General features: G+C 41.7%; 1 protein-coding gene across 1 annotated transcript in view; it reads right to left on the bottom strand.

Moving 5' to 3' along the window:
- Positions 1-21,390, bottom strand: part of VPS35L (VPS35 endosomal protein sorting factor like) — a 53,004-nt gene that overhangs the window by 30,338 nt on the left and 1,276 nt on the right. The window contains exons 2-20 of the mRNA XM_068146832.1: positions 19,818-19,917; positions 18,676-18,840; positions 17,861-17,983; positions 17,507-17,531; positions 16,381-16,457; positions 16,010-16,138; positions 12,930-13,014; positions 11,921-11,980; positions 9,614-9,710; positions 9,158-9,205; positions 7,949-8,042; positions 7,632-7,709; positions 6,876-6,998; positions 6,134-6,180; positions 2,327-2,438; positions 2,009-2,125; positions 1,628-1,681; positions 1,182-1,262; positions 260-322 (exon numbers count right to left, since the gene is read on the bottom strand). Coding sequence (XP_068002933.1) covers positions 260-322; positions 1,182-1,262; positions 1,628-1,681; positions 2,009-2,125; positions 2,327-2,438; positions 6,134-6,180; positions 6,876-6,998; positions 7,632-7,709; positions 7,949-8,042; positions 9,158-9,205; positions 9,614-9,710; positions 11,921-11,980; positions 12,930-13,014; positions 16,010-16,138; positions 16,381-16,457; positions 17,507-17,531; positions 17,861-17,983; positions 18,676-18,840; positions 19,818-19,917 — 1,678 coding nt within the window. The remainder of the gene's footprint in view (positions 1-259; positions 323-1,181; positions 1,263-1,627; positions 1,682-2,008; positions 2,126-2,326; positions 2,439-6,133; positions 6,181-6,875; positions 6,999-7,631; positions 7,710-7,948; positions 8,043-9,157; positions 9,206-9,613; positions 9,711-11,920; positions 11,981-12,929; positions 13,015-16,009; positions 16,139-16,380; positions 16,458-17,506; positions 17,532-17,860; positions 17,984-18,675; positions 18,841-19,817; positions 19,918-21,390) is intronic.

A 21,390-nucleotide genomic window follows, 5' to 3' on the forward strand; every position in this document is an offset into this window, starting at 1 on the left:
CCATAGAGACAAACTTGGAGAATCTAGCAGTCTAAGAGGGGAAAAAAAAGAAAAAAGGCATAGAAAATTGACATTAGAATACTAAATATTTAAGTAGTAAGCAGCAAAAAGCTTCCAAAAGCTTTCTGCACTTTATCTATTCAATAAAATGTTCTCTCACTAAGTGAGCTTGCAAATAATCTAAATACCCAAGTCAGGTAAATTCTCTTGCAGAAACATTGCAAATTAATTCTTAAAAATTTATTAGAGTATCACTTACCACTGAAAAAAGCAGAGAGAAGTCATAGATGTAGGTAATAACTTTCTGAATAATTGACTGCAGCTAAAGGGAAAAGGGGGAGGGGGGGGGTGGGGAATGAAAAAGAGAGGAAAACTATTTCAATACAAGTTAAGTTCAGACTATCCACAGCAGAAATTATTCTTCTCTAATTATTATTAGAATACTGGCTTGGAAGACACCTCAGGGATTCATTGATATAGTTTCTTTTCCCAAAGCAGGATCAACTACAACTATGCTGTTCCTAGCAGATGTTTCTCCAACATGCTCTTCAGAACTCATTTAAAGAAAGGCTGGCCAGCCTGCCTGGCTCTCCTTTGTTTGTTACTGGTTATAGTTAGGTATGCTTTCCGGCTCTATAGACTTAAAAACCCCAACCAACCAACCAACCAACAAAAACTCCCAAACCTCACCAAACTAGTTTGCTTCTTTTATAGGCACTTTATCTACCTTCCACATAACCACAAAAGCCTTCTTCTAGAACCTCTTCATCTAATCCATATCTCACCTGGCATGCAGTCTCAAGAACAGGACGCAGTAATTCACTGAAGCCGTAACAATGCCAAGGAGAAATAGATTATTTTACGGTTTACCTCTGTTCAAACAGCCTGCCATGATTGCTCATTTTCTTCAGCAGAACACCACAGCTGATGCAGGAATTAACCACTGATACTTCTAAATACATAAATCATTCTAGTTTAGCATTTCTCTGCACTGAAAAATTGATGTGCAGGGGGAAATGGAGGTACAAATCAGAGCATTACACTCTTCCAAAAGGCTTCCCAAATTACAGTCAGTGATTAAAACTTTCATTTCTGTGGTAAGAGACATCACTAATATTGAATTTCAGCTAAGAAAATCCACATTAGGTTTTTTTACAGATTGGGCAAGATGAATTCTTTACCTGTGGGTAAGCTTCTTCAAATGCTCGGTCAGGAGTCATGTGCTTGATAACATCAGCCAAAACCGTATTGACCTCTCGCTTCTGTGTAGCAAAACAGGAGGTTACAAAATACAGTCATAAAACCGGCTCTCAAATCACTGAAAACCAGGTGGATCATTTATTCCCATTTGCCAAAACATCAGCTTCTACAGAGCTCCAGTTAAGCAAGGACCTTTAGCCATAGCTCCAGTATATCCTTACTTAAACTGGTCCATCTGCTGTTAAAATACACAGCACTGGGAAGTGGTGGTGACTCCTTCACAGGCATATCTATTGTCCCTACTCAACTTCCATGCAAGGGAAGACTTTTTTTATATTGCTTCCCTATTTTTAACACCAAGCTGCTAAGAAAGTCACTTAGTCTGTATCACAAAACCTTCCAAGGAATCCAAGTGAATTTCACATACCGTAAAATGCCTGCAGGTATACTCCACCCACACTTCAGCACAGTTGATGTAATCCTAGAAATACAAGTGTCTCATGGTTATCAAGAGCTACAGGGCATTAGGAGAAATACACTTGCAAAAATCACACTTAAAAGAATGAACTCTTCAAGATCTAGCACTAATGGCAAACCTCCAAAGTTGCTTATGCAGAATTATGTTATGTAGAATTAAGTTACACCTAAGCAGAGCTGGGGAAAGCAGGGATCATATGAAGACATTACAAGGCATCTTATTTTTTGGCAGCTGTGTGGATCTAGAAAAGGTAAATCATGTCATGCTAGCTAACTGAACAACTGGCTAAGCACAGAATTGGCAGGGAACTAGGACAGGCAAATAATCCACCTGTGGGTTCTTCAGCTTTGTTATAACCTTCCAGGCTTCATTTAATATTTGATGGCGATCATTTTCAGGAGGATCAGCCAACGCCAAGTTTAATCCCAAGGAGCGAAAGAGGAGATGCTGAAAGTTAATGAGAGATTGTCAATTAAATGCAGAGGATGCCTGTCAGTCCAGCACTGCTCTAGGAGGCACACTGTGCAGTTTTATGCATCAAAATGCCTTTTATTTAAACGGTGTGCAAATTCTGTAGGGAACTAAGAGCATAAAGAACTCTGTCAGGCAAGGAATAGGAATTGTTACAAATCACATACAAAAAGTTACCTTTGGGAATCCAGATTCATCACACTCTTTGATCATGCCAATGAAGTCCATAGATCTCGTGGCAATAAACTCTGCTCTGAACGCTGACATGACTGAATTCAACAGCAAAGCACTACAATGACCAGAACACAGATCAATACAGCTCAACAGCAACTAACATTGTGTTGTCCCTTCATTTACATTAATCTGAATTTAGACTGCCTGCTGTCCAATATCTATTCTACACTTTGAAGGAGGGAATAAAGAAGGAAAAAACCCTCATGAATCAAGCTTGCATCAATGAAGCCTAATAAGCCCCTCAGTTTAGGAAGGATGCTGACTTGCTGGAGCGTGTCCAGAGAAGGGCAACAAAGTTGGTGAGGGGTTTGGAACACAAGCCCTATGAGGAGAGGCTGAGGGAGCTGGGGTTGCTTAGCCTGGAGAAGAGAAGGCTCAGGGGAGACCTTCTTGCTCTTTACAACTACCTGAAGGGAGGTTATAGACAGGCAGAGGTTGGTCTCTTCTCCCAGGCAACCAGCATCAGAACAAGAAGACACAGTCTGAGGCTGCGCCAGGGGAGGTTTAGGCTGAAGGTTAGGAGGAAGTTTTGCACAGAGAGAGTGATTGCCCAATGGAATGGGCTGCCCAAGGAGGTGGTGGAGTCACCATCACCTGAGGTGTTCAGGAGGAGATTTGATAGGTTGCTTGGTGGCATGGTTTAGTTGATTAGGTGGTGTTGGATGATAGGTTGGACACGATGATCTTGAAGGTCTCTTCCAACCTGGTCCTATTCTATTCTATTCTATTCTATTCTATTCTATTCTATTCTATTCTATTGCTAAGCTAAGCAAAACCAGAAAACTTGAAACCACTGGAAAAGGTAGAAAAGGAAACCTGCAGAATACTTTTTCCACACCAGCTTTTTTTTTTAAGCCATCACTTTAGCAGAAGTTTATCAGAAAGACCAAGTAAACCAGGAGTGGCTGACATGCTTAGAAACTTACTCTCTCTTTTTAACTGCAGTTCAGAAGTATACTTTGGCAGAACAAATCTCTGTTGAAGTTTTTCCTCACTGAACTGAACTATATGTGTATTATAGAAGTCAGATTTCTATTAGCTGCATTGTTAGGATTAAAGTAAATCCAAAAAACCCACAGTCATTATCATATGACAACCAGCACTGACACCTTTAGACATGTCTCATTAATAATTCAGACCCATAATTGTATTCATAGCCAAAGTTACTGATGGAGCATTGAACTCAATGCATTGCTGCAAAGCCCAGTTTACTGCTGTTATGCAAACAGAAGAAACAAAATCTAGTCTAATTCAAAAGGCAATTCCTTTGGGCAAACTCAGCCATGAGATAGCACAGAAGCTGCCTCGCAAAACCACTGTGTCCTTCCCTAGTCCAAAAACGACAGTTTGAATCCAGGGCAGTTTACCTTGAGGGAAATTCTGTGGAGCACTTAAAATAGCCCTGCATGCTCTGTGTTCCTGACTGAGCATTAGTGGTCTCATTGCAATTTGACTGGAATTTGCATTTATCATTAGCCAAGTACTTCCAGCTCACTGGGTACATGCTTTGCAATAGAGAGGGGCAGGCTGTCACTTCTCACTTAGATGGCTGCAACGTAGCTCATGGAACATACTGGGGTTATTTAAAGATTTATATACTGATGCCGCCTTCTGCTTTGTAATATTTTGACAGTCATGAGAAGACACACAAAAAAAACCCCAACCAACCCACAGAGCTCCACTTTAAAAGAAAACCACCACACTTTGTAGCACATTTAAAGTGGATTATTCAACTTTCCAAGAAAAAGAAAGGACATCCCCAAAACATTTCTTTTGAAACCCTCTCATTCTACTCAACATTTTCTCCTTCCTTCAAAGAGCTAACAGGCACAAAGTTGAAGCACCCAGCCCACCTTTACAACAAGAAATGCTAAAAGGTGATTTAAAAAGGAGCTCCACAAAACAAATCAACATCTACACAAAATCTTTAATCCAGCAGAGTATGTGGATTATCTTTACCCATATCACACAGTATCACTAAGGTTGGAATATGATACACCCTGATAGAACAGCATCTTCATACCACATTTTTTTTAAACCACACTTTGTCTGCACTCCTACTCTCAGTCACAGAATAGAACAGAATAGAATAGAATAGAATAAACCAGGTTGGAAGAGACCTTCAAGATCATCGCGTCCAACCTATCACCCAACACCACCCAATCAACTAACCCATGTAACCAAGCACCCTGTCAAGTCTCCTCCTGAACACCTCCAGTGACGGCGACTCCACCACCTCCCCGGGCAGTCCATTCCAATGGGCAATCACTCTCTCTGTGTAAAACTTCCTCCTGACCTCCAGCCTGAACTTGCCCTGGCGCAGCCTGAGACTGTGTCCTCTTGTTCTGGTACTGGCTGCCTGGGAGAAGAGACCAACCTCTGCCTGTTTACAACCCCCCTTCAGGTAGTTGTAGAGAGTAATGAGGTCACCCCTGAGTCTCCTCCTCTCCAGGCTAAGCAGCCCCAGCTCCCTCAGTCTCTCCTCATAGGGCTTGTGTTCCAAGCCCCTCACTAACTTCGTTGCCCTTCTCTGGACTCGTTCCAGCAAGTCAACATCCTTCCTAAACTGAGGGGCCCAGAACTGGACACAGTACTCGAGGTGTGGCCTAACCAGTGCAGTGTACAGGGGCAGAATGACCTCCCTGCTCCTGCTGGCCACACTGTTCTTAATGCAGGCCAGGATGCCATTGGCCCTCTTGGCTGCCTGGGCACACTGCAGGCTCATGTTCATCTTACCATCAACCAGCACCCCCAGGTCCCTCTCTGCCTGGCTGCTCTCCAGCCACTCTGACCCCAGCCTGTAGCACTGCATGGGATTGTTGTGGCCAATGTGCAGAACCCGGCACTTGGATGTGTTAAATCTCATGCCGTTTGACTCTGCCCATCTGTCCAGCCTGTCAAGGTCTCTCTGCAAAGCCTCTCTACCCTCTAGCAGGTCAACTCCTGTCCCCAGCTTGGTGTCATCAGCAAATTTACTGATGATAGACTCAATGCCCTCATCCAGATCATGTTAATGCTGCCATTCCTCAGGTAAGTGACAAGCTTTTTGTTCCTCAGCCACTGCAGAACTGCAGTGTGCAAAGCACATCAGAAAAATACAACAGGTAGCTGAAAACTTTTAACAGAACTCAGCCCTTCTACCCAATAAAATGAACTGAGATTAGCTCATCAGCGAGACAAATTGCTTTCACACAGCTCAGAAAGCACATCCAAGACTTTCAGACCCTCTTTCTGAACTATTCACAGAAGGTGACACCTTAGAAAATACATCCAAGTCATTCAGACCCTCTTCCTGAACTACTCACTAAAGGTGACTGCATGTAGACTTCTAGGAGACATTTGGGATGATTCCCACGTTAAAAACTCCCAGTTGCCTAAATATTGCCATTTCCAAAGGTGTCTGCTGCTTTAAATGTCCCTTGCAAAATACATGTATGGGTTGGCTGCAGTCAGTGGTGGCTAGGAAGAAAAGGAAGCTAGAAAAATGACGCACAGTCAGGAGTCAGAGACATTGCTGAAGGAGAACACATTATGTGTCCCAAACTTTGGCTTAGGAGCCAAAATGAAGTCAAAATACTTAACTTTTGCTCTACAAGTAATCTACCATATTTTAGAATTCCTCTCTGGAAAACAGATGTTCACAATCATGATTTAGTGAGCTCAAAAGAGAGAGAGAAAGAGTTTTATTACAGGAACTCATGGGTACCCATTACAGACAGTAATGAGTCTTCTGCATTGTGCAATACTTACTTGTTCCCCAATTTTTTGCATCTCTCCATCATCTCAGTAAGCAGAACCTGGAAGAATTACATATTAAAAAACAGTGAGTAGAGACCCTGAAAATAAATTCAGCTTTAATGACTGTAGCAGAGTCTGCCCAAAGCTGTTTTAATTACCTACCCAATACATTCCAATATTCCTGTCTTATCCTGTATTTACAACACAAGAAAACAATGGCGCAGCACAGCATAAACCACCCCTACTGTATCAGGCACAGTGGCATTTTAATCAACCCCACCATTTTATGGAAGTCAAATTTGCAATCTTCTAGCCATGCCATTTCTTGAAGTAATCACTCTTTGCTAGTCAGGTCAATTATCTCTGGCAGGAGAGGTGAAGATTACCAACTCTCTGCCACAGCATGCAAACCAGGCTGACAGTAAAATAGCCTGTTGATAAGGTTAAGCAATTACAAAGCTGCAGCTCACTCAGATCATTTTTATATCTCTGTGACAGAGGAAACTGATTAATTTAGGAAATAAAGATTAAAACTAGCTAAAGGACAGCACAAACCAAACAGGAATACTGCCTGTGAGTACAGCTTGAGCTTTGTGGAAATGAACATTCTTCCTATATAGAAACAGAGTTTCTAGGCTATTTATATTTCCTTTCACACCCATGTAAGTGCTGGCAGAGATGGGGGTTAGCAGGCAAAATTAAACTCTTCATCCCAACACTTTCACTAGTACCAAGCATTACCACCCTTCCTTACTTCAGGAGCACGGTATGCAATGCACTGCAAAATCCAGTCTATAGCAGGAGAATATAGAGTCAGATACAAAGGAATCTCCACACATTGCTCTACCAGCTGATTCTGAACCGTGTCCTCATGAATCTGTTGAGAGAAAAGACAAAATCATGCTTCTGTATTTAGTAGGAGCTATGATATGACTTCTCAGGATCTCAGGTAGTGATAGGACTAGGGGGAATGGAATGAAGCTGGAGGTGGGGAGATTCAGGCTGGATGTGAGGAGGAGGTTCTTCCCCATGAGAGTGGTGAGACCCTGGAATGGGTTGTCCAGGGAGGTGGCTGAGGCCCCGTCCCTGGAGGTGTTTAAGCCCAGGCTGGATGAGGCTCTGGCCAGCCTGATCTAGTGTGGGGTGTCCCTGCCCATGGCAGGGGGGTTGGAACTAGATGATCCTTGTGGTCCCTTCCAACCCTGAATGATACTATGATAAGCTGGAGAAGGTTTGTGTATGAATGGGAACAACAGCCAAGATCATGCAGATATTCTGAAGTATTCCCTGCATGCTGGGGAAAAATATACCAGGTTCATAACAAACATTAGTGAAGTGTAGAAACATGTTGAATAAAGCAGTTTCAACTTTTCAGAATGCATATAAAAATCTCCCATGCCACATGTGGGCACAGGAAAATTCCTAAGCCTGGATTTAACAACTTCAAAGATTTCTCAGGATTAAGGAGTGTGTTTATTTGACTTTGCAGTTAAAACTCCTGTTTACTTACTTGTTTAAACGTTAGAAGAAAGTCAAAGAAATTTTTGTTAAGGCTTTCTTTCAGCTGTGGTGCCACTTCCATCCCAACCTGTATTAAAAGAGACATCAGGATTTTTATCTGCATCTGTCACCTACGATTCAGCTGCAAGACTTGCTTAAAAGAAAGACTCTCCATTATTAGAACAGCAGATAAATCAGGTTTGGGGTTTGTTAGAAGGAAGAGACAGTCTGCTCATTACTTCAGATAAAAACAATGGCTTTCCTCTACTGGCAGAGCCAGCTGCAGTGAACCTTTGATACAGATTTTGATGTTAAATGATAGCCTACCCTGCAAAGGTATGCTCTGGCATAGACTGCAACCAGTGGATCTCCAATTCCTCTGATCATAGACGTTAACCGTGGGAGACATTCTGAAATCCCCCTGTTGAGAGTTGTTTTCAGAAATGAACATGAGATTTAACAGCTGATAACAGAATTATGTCACCTACAGAGAACTTCAGTAGGCACCTTGTAGACTGGCAGTTGAGCATGAGGTACAGAAACACCTGCCAGAAACACCTGCCAGAAACACCTGCCAAAAGCAGCAGCATGCCAGCTTAACATTTTATTTCAGAAGTAAAAACTCATGTGCAGAGTAACAGGTATGTAATAAAATTGCACTCTTTCCCATTAGGGGTAGTGGGAGTTGGACTCCCACAATCTCCAGAGGTCTCTTCCACTCTGTGATCCTGTGTGATAGTCAGGTTGGACACTGGGCTTGTGAAAGACAAGCACAACTAAAAAACTCCTCCTCTAGTCTGGAGGAACAGCAGAGCTATAGAAAGGCTGTAATTCAACAGGAAGAAAGCAGAAGCTTAAAATGGAACTGGCAGAATTCCTTCCATGTCTTATTTTCCCACAGGTCCTCTTTGACAGAGCTATACTAGAGCCTGGAGATGAGGCCCATCAATTCAAGTAAAAGAACTGCATTTTAGGGATAATGAAGTTGTCACTATAGTGGCAATTCAGCCTACAAGACTCATTCCAAAATGTAACTGAAAAAGGATGATTACATGTGAAGGAACATTTTTGATTCAGCAACAGACACTCTTTGGCAACACAGAAGGCTTACACCCAGATTTTCAAGAGATAATTGTTTGTTGCTCCTAAATCATTTCCCCAACTCTGTCTCTAGCAACACAACACAATGATATTTTCCTTTCAGTTTTCTACCCCGCCACACTCTTTATCTTAAGCATCTTGCTCCTCCCTGCACCACCTGAAGCTGCTGGGTTTTCATTTGCAAACTCCTGGTGTCACAATTATCCCTGTATTCCAGAACTGCAGCAAGCACTACTGCATTTCAAACTGGCATTCTCACTAAGAATTGGTGCATTGGTTCTTCTCAGCATTGGTTCTTCTCAGAGGTTTTGCAGGTTTTAGGGTTTCAGATTCATTCTATCTGTCATTAACCACAGAATTTGCAGGTTTAACTCCTCAAATTAGTTTCCAAGCTTGCCCATTCACTTCCTTCCCACCCTTAGCAGTTACTCTTACGTTTTGGATAGGAACTTATTGCACTTCAGTATTGCTGCTTCCACATAACTGAAATGAAATCCAGTTAAGGAATAAGACAAAGATGCAGGCCATGTAAAAACATGAAAACAAGCATACACCAAACACATACCAAATAAAAGGAACTATTTCAGGCTCCTATGTAATAAATCACAAAAATCAACAGCGTAGCAAGAGTGATCTGCAAGATTTTTGTCTCAAAAGTTTCCACACATTGATTCTACTCTGTCATTGCCAAGCTGCTCACAGCCAATAATTCAGCACTGTGTTTACTTTGAAACATGACTCAAACTCAAAACACACAGCCTGAAACACACAAAACAAAGTCAGTATAAACATCAGATTGCTGTGGGGCTTACTGAAACAAGTGTCTTTATTTATGGAAAAGTCAATGAGAAACCAACAGACACACTCAAGAGTCTCACTTGACAAGGATACAATCTGGGAATGAGCTCTCTGATGGAAGCAATCTTGAAAAACCAGTTTAAGCAAGTTTCTTTAGCTGTATCGTTAACACTCTCTGGAGAAAAATTATCTGGGGGAAAAAAAACAACACCACAAACAGTCACATTCTTCCTGGGGAAAAGTTACTTTTCATTCTAGATTTGAAGTTGTGTTCTCTTTCCTTTCAAGGAGAGATTAGGCACAGCGTGATAAACTAGGCAATATATTTGCTTATCAGCAATCTCGTACAGCCGTAAGAATGAATTACATAGACAGCAAGAAAAGGTAACTAAAGCTTCTGTCTTGCATTAAGTAACATTTCAGAAGCCAAAGTCAAGCACTCAAAGCTGATCTCAGACCTGTTACTTAGAAATCTGACTTCTGCCTGCCTTTAAAAGCAGAAACTCTGAAAATAAAACGAGGAATCCCTAACAAATACATGTATATAACTCTAAGCCAAATGAATGCATACAAAATAAATTAAACACTCCAATTCTTTAATAACATTTTTAAAGACTATTAAATATATATTTTTAAGACTATTATTTAATACTCTATTGCAAGAAGTTCGAAATATTAGACCCTGACAGAACATTTCTTTTTGTACACTAAACATCTAAGACTGCAGCGCAGTTCTCTCCTTGTGAGCTCTGGGACTATTTATGTCAGCTGCCAGCAGGAAAAAGCTGCCACCCCCAGGGTGGAACAGATGGGTTAGGGGGACAGTGGTCTGGTCAGGCAGGCACACACTTGCATAGCTAACTGTCTCCTCTTTCTCTAGATTGCCTGGATCAGAAAGCAAATAAATACAGGCTTCCTGGGATCAACCCAGATCTGAGGCAAGATGGCTGGGAAGGATGAGTCCCTCTTCTCTCAGTGATGAAGCTACACAATGAACTTCTCCTGTGACTGACTGCTTATAAAACCCCTTGTGAAGCAGTTGGAAAATACCGCTGCTCTCCCATCCCTGGCCCCAGAAGGTGAGAAGCTCCTGCTCCACAAGAAAGTTTCCAACTTCCAAGACTAGAGAAGCCACACACTAGATGCTGAGATGTTCTTTAGAACGAGTGGTGCTCTCATCCAACTTTGTTGTGCTTAGTTCCCACAGCATGAGCAGGGGAGGCTGGGTCTAAAATCCCCAAGGGTTCACACTGCTAGGCACAGCAAGTAGGGCACAGCTTTTCTCTTTCTCCCTCCTACTTTTATAGCTGCTTGGGATGTTCCCACCAGCAATGCCCCTGGCAGCTGTAGAGCTGCAGCATGAGCTCTGCTTTCCAGAATGCAGGTAACTGTCCATTCATCGTGAGAGGCTACAGGACTTCTCTGCCTTCACTAATGTTTATAAGAACAGTTTGTCAGACCTGCAACAACCAAATTTCCCTTAGATGTTTATTTCTAATTTAAATATTTGCTGGTTTCAAGCTTCTGGCTCAAATCCCATGGATTTAACTGCAACCTAATGGAACTGTTGCATTGGCAGCTACAGAGTAAGAATGTTTCATATTTCAAGGACATGCACTTCATATCCTTCAACTTGCAATGAAATCCCTGTGTTTCCACAGAATGTTTCAGTGCTTTCCTGAAGAGGCTCTTCCATATACATTTGTACTGAACATGTCAAATTAGACTTTCATATTGTGCTGGAATTTCAACTGAAAAAATAGAAAGGGCCCAAGTTAGAAAGATTATGCTACCCTGGTAAACTGATCACCAACTCAATGACGGCCTTCTGCTGCTTCCAAAATTCTTCCCTAACTAAAGCAAACCTATCCAGTTTCAAGTGCAGCAACAAAAACATCTACCTACCAAAAACTGAGACTCTCAGCTTTCTCTATTTGTGCCATTAACTTTAAACTATTGAAATACAGTATTTCCATGAAAGAATGTGTGCTTTAAAAAGAAAACAGGAAACAGTCTTCCTCCATCTAGTTTGGCCATTCCTGTTTAATTCTCCCTCTACTTACGCATAGTGCTTTGTGATTTCATGTCTCAGGAGGACCCCAGTTTACATTTGGTAACATCAAAGCCACAAGTACATTTTAATATACCTTAGGTATATTTAATGCCTAGGTATATTATATATTAATATACCTTAGGTATATTAAAATCCTCAGTTAAGAATGCAAAGTTGCATAAGCACTGTGAATGGTGGAAGCTGTAAGCAATGGGGTTTAGCCTGTTAAAAACTGAAACTCCCTAGATCCAAATCAGAACTTTTTTCATAGGGGATACAGCAGCACAGGTCCTGTTTAAGCTTTCTCAAGTGAGTTCAAAGGCACAGTGGAAACAATATGAAGTTACCTGACAAAGAGACACGGCTGTCCACACACATTGACAGAATTCTTTCATACACTAGTTTCCCTGTTAAAAATAATTGTTAAAAAACATTCTTAATGAACTGGGAAAGACACAACTTTGATTCAAACATTCCCTCCCCCAGCATACGCTGGAATTAGCCGGAGAACACTCCCTAGAACACTAACAGGATGCTGCCCTCTACTGAGGCTGCAATGCTCACTCTGAATTTAGCACTTGGCAGACTATAAAACATTCATCTGGCTCCCTTAAGCACAGGGGGAGCACACAGGTCAGATTTCTCCCAGGCCAGGGAAGGACAGCTGGTGTCCTGTCTTTGCTGAGTTTGGATATTATGTTATCTTCAGCAACTTTCAGTTAAGTAGGAAAGAGAACAAAGAGGAAGCAAGACCTGGAAAACAATTGGATCTATGTCATAGCGCATCCTGCTGAACATCAAAATACCCTTCCACTTTGAATGCAGCTGTAAATCTTTTCCATGACATGGCACAAGAAGAAGAGAAGCACATCAAGTGGGTAACAATTTCACTTAAGGGACCATTTAAAAATTATGAAGATAGACTTAAAAAGTCAGTAACTACATTTCAATCACTTCACAGCCCCTAGTCAGCTAAAGAACACCTTCTGACTTTGATATAGCAGACATAAATAGAACGAAGTACTGAGTCAAAAGGCTGCCAGAATGAACTTTTTTCCCTTCATTTGGGCAGTTTTAAATTTCAAAATGCAGAGATCATTATTTCTTCCAAGATTTTGCTCTAGTTATTCATTAGCACATAAAGCACAGAACTACAACATTACTATAGATATTTTTAAGGCTTCACTTATAAGAGTTTCTGAAGGTTTATACCCAAATGTTTATGCTGAAGAAGCTCAGGGTTAAAACTGAGAGTCACTTCAAGGACTTTTTGATAACTTTGATGCTTTCTAACATTACATAAAAATCCTTTTCATGTTATTAACAAGGAGGAAGTCTGGCACATTAGATACTCACCAAAAGTATCGAGGATGTCCGTAATTAAAACAAATTTACTCGGATAAAAACGGATTACTTTTGTGTCTGAAAGAAGCTTAGAACACTGGGAAGGAAAGGAAAAAAAACAAACCAAAGAAACATTTTTAGACACACAAGTTGTCCTCTAAAACACAAGTGCTTTCACTCTAGAGAGGCTGGAACAAACAAGCATCTACAGATGGAAAGAACCAAATGAATGACTATCCAGCAAAAAGGATGAGAAGCTCTAACACACCACATCACCGTTCTCTTGGTCTCAGGCTGCTCCTCACTTTCAGCAGTGCTGGTCACAGATCTGATTTTCCCCTACACAAGTTAATCTACAATGCAGAATTTCAGCTGACTGTGCAGATCTGTGCATTTGTTCAGATGAGAGAAATTTTCACCCAGAAGCATAAAAAGGCAACGTGTTTGGGCTTTCTTAAGATCACTGTCTGGTTTCTCACCATCTCTCTGAACTTCCAACACCAAATTCAAAATCTGATATTGGCCAAACCAAGAAGTAATTTCAGAAGTTTAGCTTTTCAACACATCTTTGCATCTCATGCAACAAGTTCAAACGTTTTGGGAACAGGTCAGCTGGTCCACAGTCAGCTCCAGGGAGGAATCTGTAATCAGTCAGCACCCACAGGCACCCAGCAAGGCTGTGGCAGTTGGACTACACTGATGACTGGTGCAAAGTCCCATTAGAAAACATAGTAGCCAACTTAGTTCTAGTGCCATTCAATGCAAGTCCAGGTAGGAACAATTTATTAACAGGAATTCAAAATACACAGTGAGGAACTAATTTGTTTTAAAGAGACTGATACTATGATACTTAAGTAAGGTATACTCTGTCTGTGCAAAAACTACAAACTACACTGCAGTCAAAAACTGGAACAAGTAATCCCTTTTCACCTGAAGAAAATGGGCAAATGAGTGACTGGGGAGAGAAAGGCATTTTCTATGTGAGCCAAACATGGCCTCTGACCACAAGTTTTCTCTTGTCCCTATCCAGGACTGACAGGTACAAAACTTTGTGTGATCCCTGTTCTTTCTCTTTCCCTCAACAGGAGACATTTCTTCAATCTCAATGTAAAAATTAAAGTTCAACTTGTCATGACGTTCCAAAAATCCAGGAGGCAATCCTCTGCCCTATGTGACTGCTTTATTTATACAGGAACATCACAGCATTTGAACATGCTTAAATGAGGGGCTCACTGGAGTCTTTGCTCTTCAGGGAGGAATGTTAGAAGGCACCTAAAAGACAAGTGAGAGCATTCACAAAGCAGATTCTTCTCTACTCCATGTTAAGTCAGTCACCTTCAAATGAAGATATTTCAGTAGCTGTTTAGGACCTACACACAGCCCCCATGAATACTTAACCACTTTTCTTAGAGCTCACAGAGATAATCAACTTACTTCAGCTTACCCTAAGTACCTTAGCTTATTCCAGCTTGACAAGTAAAGTATCTAGGAAAAGGCACGTTATAAATTCAGACCCTGCCTTGATAATCGTAACTCTTCCTGCACTTCTCACACAGAGAATAAAGGCTCCACCTACAAAGTTCAAACGACAGATCTTGTGCAATTTCACCATTACCACCTAAAAAAAGATAATCCTGGCATTTAAATATAACTGCTTTTTCCACTCCCCCAAAAAGGCCACACCTAGTCCTCCTACTGCACACTCATCATGGGATGCTAATACTGAGAGACTATGTATGTAATCACAGCCTGGTGGCAAAAAAAGGGCAACAAAGTTGGTGAGGGGCTTGGAACACAAGCCCTATGAGGAGAGGCTGAGGGAGCTGGGGTTGCTTAGCCTGGAGAAGAGGAGGCTCAGGGGAGATCTTATTGCTCTCTACAACTACCTGAAGGGAGGTTGTAGACAGGCAGAGGTTGGTCTCTTCTCCCAGGCAACCAGCACCAGAACAAGAGGACACAGTCTCAAGCTGTGCCAGGGGAAGTTTAGACTTGAGGTTAGGAAGAAATTCTACATAGAGAGAGTGATTTGCAATTGGAATGGGCTGCCCAGGGAGGTGGTGGAGTCACCATCACTGGAAGTGTTTAGGAGAAGACTTGATACCCCCACCTGGCTACAACCTCCCTTCAGGCAGTGGTAGAGAGCAATAAGGTCTCCTCTGAGCCTCCTCTTCTCCAGGCTAAAGCAACCCCAGCTCCCTTCAGGTTAGATATAATTTGTTTATCTCTCTTCATTTATGTTTCATTTCCTTTAGTCTTCACCACAAGCTGAAATTACTGCAAACAGTTTTCACAAAAATATCCAGCATGAGGGGAAAAAAAAGTAAAATCCTGCCTTTATATAACCCTGCTTGATGACTATTAGCATTACATCAGTTTTACAGCTTTTAAGGATGTCATTAGCTCCTCTGTCCTCTGATGCACTCTGCCTCTGGCTTTTTTTTTTAAAGGCCAAGCCAAACAAAATAGCAATTAATTGCCCTGTTCCCCCTTGCTCCCCTCACAGCCCATCACCCTAAATAAGCCAGAGGAAGACTGATGAGAAGTTTAAACAGAACCACAAAACACACATCCAAACACAACCCTAACAAAAACCATCCTTGACCCAAACACTTCCAATCTGCAGTTGTTTTCTGTACGTTGCTAGGGTCCTAAATCAGATAATCCAGCAAGTCTGGATGGGGAAAACTGACATCCAAACATTCTGGTCTCATTTGGGCATTCTGGTATCATTTGGGCTATGGGGGTAAAGGGTAGCAAGGCAAAAGAGGGGAAATTACATGCCCTAGAAAGAGTCATTATCACTGTGCATATTTTTCTAAGTAACTCTAACTAGGTAAAGTTTCCACATCTGATATTTGGCTGCTCTGTTTAATGAGAATTCCATCCCACATAGCCTAGACAAAAAAAATCAATCCATAATGAAGTTGAATATCCAACTGTTGTCAGCAGTCATAAAATTCAGAAATAAATGGGTTTCATTGAAGACAATAGAAGAAAAATAATAGAAACCCTTCTTTCCTCAGGAAAGAAATCAGACAAGCCACAGCACCAAGGCCCCCAGCTCTGTCCAGGGCAAAAATGTCAAGACTCACCTGAATGACTATTTTCAGAGCTTTTACTTTCTGATCAGAGGACCAAGCATCCTTCAAAGACTGGTTCAGCTCTTCAATTCGGTTCATGTAATCCTGCTGAGTCAAATTCAGTATCTCTTTCTGTGACCCCTGGCAAGGAAAGACAATTCTTATTTGATAAGAGGAGAAGGGATGGAAGGAGAGTTAAATCACCAGAGGAGGGGTGATCTATGTTATACAGATAGATTATATACAGATTTTTTTTAATGTATTTGTCTAAATGTTGCATAAACAGTTGGACATTTTTAAAAGGTTTCATAACAGATTCATGATTTCACCAATGTATTTCACTTTTAGAGTGGTGATGTAACTGGATCAGCAAATTTTCTCACCTCTTCCAGGTCATCCAGCTCTTCTAACCTGGTCCTCACTTTTTCAGAAACTGCTGAGCCAGTAGTTGTAGCTTTTCCTGTAAAGAATTACAGGTTTGAGTTTCTTTTACATTTAAGCACTTGGACTTCTAAAAGGGAAACAAAGCTGAAGGAGCTTGACAGACTCAGACAACGAGTCAGCTTCAATGACAGAAGACAAGTTTGGTCCTGAAGACATTTAAATGTACCTACAGTTTGTTCACCCTAAAACAAGTGAGCAAAACTGACTACAAATGGATTCCCTTGCAGGTTTTGCTGGTAAGAAAAGAACCACTGGCTAGAACCATGGGATAACTGAGGTAGGAAAAGCCCTGTGGATGTCTGTGTCCCACTCCCTCCTCAAAGCAGGGCCAATTTCAATCTTCTAGCAGATTGTACAGGGTTGTAGCCAGTCAGTTTAACGATAGCTAAGGATAAAGTTTTTAAACCCTCTCTGGACGTCCAGTTTCAGAGTCTGATGATTTTCATACCAAGAGAGTATTTCTTTTTTACCTTTTTTTCCCCTTCAGAAGCTGAAATGCTGCAAGTTTGCTCATATATAAAAATTCTCATTTACTATGCAATCAGCCATGACTACTTAGCCCAGATTTGCCTCGCTAGAAAACACGATAAAATATTTAACATTTGCTTCTCTTTTGAATGCTCAGCATACAGATGAAATATTTTTTACTTTCATGTAAAGAGAATAACTGAACAAGTTCCCAAGGGATTTGTTTGCTTCCCCTTCCAGCCAGCAGAAGAATGGATAAACATGATCCAAAAAATACCGTGGCTCACTTTAAATGGAATAAAGTTTTAAGCACTGAGTTTCACTTCCTTCCACAATACAGAATCACAAATTCCTTAGCCTACAAAGCATACAAGACAAGGTGGTTGGATGGCTTCTTCTTAGCAAAGATTTTAAGCAAAAATCCAGCAGAGGATTCAGATTCAAATCCAGATTCTCAAAACGAAGCACCATAGATCCAACTAGATGTCAGAACAGGGAGAAGAGAGGAACTGACACTTCCAACTGTTCTTGACCACAAACCTGGCACTGCAACCTACACTGAGCAAAATCTGTAACTGCTAGAAAGGTACTGCTCACCTTTTTCAGATCCCATGTACAGATTCTGTGGAGGAACAGGAAAAGCAGACTTTTAGAAAACATGGTAATTGCACTGCTAATTGAGCCTCTTAATCATTTGGAAGTAGACATCAGACCACAAGTTAGTTGTATTGTTACAAAAAAGACAACTTAATGGCTTCTGAGTGTCAACAGATTTTGGACTCTGCTCCAACACAATCACTCTAAGTGAGAGCTTGTGGCACAGCTTTCTACAATATTAACATTGAATTTCAAGGATCAGTATTTACTCAAGAAATAATTGCAAAACAGCAACACTGAAAATCCTTGAGTGGTCTCATGCAAATAGGTACAACTGGAGAAGCTGCCACTCACAATAGAGAGCTTCTCTGTCGTCGTGTATCTGGCAAGAATTTCACCACGTTTGCTTGACCACGGTTCAAAGTCACTTCCCACTGCTGAGCTGTCATCTTTATCCCGCTTCTTTCGTGTGCTGTCCTGTGAAGGGAATAGGAGTGCAAACATTACATGCAAATCTGGAAAGACAAAAGGCTGATAAAGGTCAGCTGAATGTTTCAATTGCTCACTGATCTAAAAAGCCTCAATATTAAACAAAAAGATTAAATTAATGTCAGAACAGAATACAGAATTAACCAGGTTGGAAAAGACCTTTGAAATCGAGTCCAAGCTATCACCCAGCACCATCTAATCAACTAAACCATGGCACTAAGTGCCTCATCCAGTCTTTTTTTAACCACTTCCAAAGATGGTGACTCCACCAACTCCCTGGGCAGCCCATGCCAATGGCCAATCACTCTTTCTGTGAAGAATTTCTTCCTAACACCCAGCCTAAAACTCCCCTGGAACAGCTTGAGACTGTCCCCTCTCATTCTGTCACGGGTTGCCTGGTTGTCAGCACAAACCACACAAATAACAAAGAATATTTTGTTCCATTCATACAGTGGGGTTGCAATATGCATTAAGCTCCAAGCTGTTGAGACAAATGTGTTTTATCCAGGTTGTGCAACTTTTCTTGTGGGTTTTTCTGTTTGGGGGAGGAAAGTTGTTTGAGGGGGCAAGGTAGGGATTTTTTTTGGGGGGGGTGGGGTGGGTGTTTTGTGTTGTGTTTGGATTTGTTTTGTTGTTGTTGTTGTAGTTGTTTTATTCAGTTAACTGCCCTCCAGTGTTACCATGGTAGCAGTTGTCACAGGATCTGCAGCTGCTGCAAAGAGTGACAAGGGATCGGTACCATCCAACACACTGCTCAAAGGATCCATCACAGAACTAGAAGAAGAGGAGGAGGTGGAAGAAGTACTTCCTTTCCGGTTCATCTTCTTGGTCTTGGATTCAGTAACCTGAAAGCAAAATTCAAAGCTATCAAACAGAAAGAATTTCTGTTCCTCATATTTTCTTTAATAAATCCTCAAAACATGTACTACATCAATTGTCCTGTTGTAATGAAAGCAAGGATTCACCTACCAGAAACTCCTAAGAACCAGCATCACCATTTTAACTGAAACACCTCTTTTAGCCCAGCCCTGAATCTGCAGGCACTCCACACTTGTTTCTTTTTCCTTCCAATTCTGGGTCTACAGATCTGTAAGAACAACCATGCTGAATGTCTCCTCTAGTTTATTGGTTTTCTCCCCTTCCTCCAGCCTCTTCCTTGCTATCTGATCTCCTCTGCCAGCCTCATCTTTACTTTTCCTGTACAATACTCAAGCCTCAAACATCAAATCCATTCTTAAGGCCTCTGCCTTATCTCCTGACTCTGTCTTACCTTCCTGAGCAGAAGCTGCCATCCATTTATCATTCATTAGTGTATGGCTATCATCCCTTTGAAGCTGGATGTTTTTGTACACCCACGTTTTAAAAAGCCTCTCATGCATTAAAGAAATGATAAATGTTTTAAAGCATAGAGCTGACTGGAAGTTAACCCAAACCCAAATCTTACATCATGCAATTATGCAGGTTATTTGTAATGCAACTATTTGATTTGAAACTTATCCATTATTCAGCATTTAATGCAACCAAGAAAACCCACAAGTTGAAATGCTGCATCAGTCCAAAGAAAACCCACAAGTTGAAATGCTGTATCAGTCCAAAGGAGACTTCTTTTAACACTTAAGAGCACTAGCAAATTTCTGTAAAGGGCAAACAAACAACAGAATAAACCTTGATCCCTCTACAATAACAGGCTACTAACACAGGTATCAACTGCACCTGCATGACCACCAACTTCTAAATCTTTTCATTCTAAAGGAGTGGAAGTGAGAAGGAAGGCACAGTTGTAATTCATATTCATTTTCCAAAAGTACAAAACCAAACTCACTGTAATGGGCTTCAGTGGATGGTAGTCACCAAAATCCAAGGGTACAGACTCCAGTTTGCACAACTCAGATTCTGAAGCATAGTTTCTTGATCTTGCATGCCTTAAAAAAAGAGGCAAGAGGGAAATACACATGTCCATAAATAATTACATACTTAAAGGGGAAAAACATATTCTATGTCTATATGGATACAGGCACGTTTACAGGAAGAAATGCATGTTGAAAAATAAGTCAATGTGAAGACCAAAAGTTCTCTCTATTGACATACATAAACTAAAACTGAAAGAATTTTACTTCCATTCAGCTGGATTCTGCCTGTACAGCTGGATTCTATTCCATTGGACATCTAAAGGGCAACTGAACCAAGCCTTTGAATGTGTGACAGGCTGACAGAGATTATTAACCACATCTTTTAAGCTGAGGGAAAGAAAAAGGTATGTGTGAAAACACCAGGGGGAAAAAAAAAATCTAATGGTCATGCAGTTTTTAAAGAGTACATCTACAGTGTAGCTGGTCAAGCGATAAAGCAGCTTGTAACACAGCTAATACCAGGGACAAGTTCAAGCTTGCTCTGACATTATCTTCCACTTACTCTCCCAGGAAAGGAGATTAAGCATTCCTTTTTGGGCCACAGCTGTGCAGCCAACTTCTGAGTAAACAAAAATAAGACCCAGGCCAAGCTGAGGTTTCATCCCCACGTTTGCAAGTGCTTTTTTAACAGTGGGTTTAAACCTTTGTTCACACACAAGCACCACTGCAATTGCCCCCACTCTATGCCCTCAGCACTTGCCAGACCGCCAACCTTTTTCTCTCCTCCCTCGGACTGCTGCACTTTCTCCTTACCCCCAAGTTACAAGAGGGATGTGGAGGTGCTGGAACGAGTCCAGAGAAGGGCCACAAGGATGATCAGAGGGCTGGAGCACCTCTCCTATGAGGACAGACTGAAGGAGTTGGGGCTGTTCAGTCTGCAGAAGAGAAGGCTCCGAGGTGACCTAATTGTCGCCTTCCAGTATCTGAAGGGGGCCTACAGGAAGGCTGGGGAAGGACTTCTCAGGATCTCAGGTAGTGATAGGACTAGGGGGAATGGAATGAAGCTGGAGGTGGGGAGATTCAGGCTAGATGTGAGGAGGAAGTTCTTCACTATGAGAGTGGTGAAACCCTGGAATGGGTTGTCCAGGGAGGTGGTCGAGGCCCAGTCCCTGGGGGTGTTTAAGAGCAGGCTGGATGAGGCTCTGTCCAGCCTGATGTAGTGTGGGGTGTCCCTGCCCATGGCAGGGGGGTTGGAACTAGATGATCCTTGTGGTCCCTTCCAACCCTGAATGAAACTATGAAACTATGAAACTAAGTTACTGAAGCTCTTTCAGAACACAGCCCACCCTGTGAGCCCAGGTGCCTCCTTCACACCACACATAGCCAGCCCCTGAGCAGCAGAGGAACCAACCTGTGCCCCATACCTCCCCTTCTTGGTACACAACATCTTCAGCTGGAGCCAGTGCTTGCCCTAAAGCAAAGGCTTCAGAAAGCTTACAGGGAGCACAAGGTATGTAAACCAGAAAAGAATCACTTTACACCACC

This window comes from Melanerpes formicivorus, unplaced genomic scaffold (genome assembly GCF_026170545.1).
Source record: "Melanerpes formicivorus ecotype bairdi unplaced genomic scaffold, bMelFor1.0.p_v2 SCAF_14, whole genome shotgun sequence".
Lineage (NCBI taxonomy): Eukaryota > Metazoa > Chordata > Aves > Piciformes > Picidae > Melanerpes > Melanerpes formicivorus.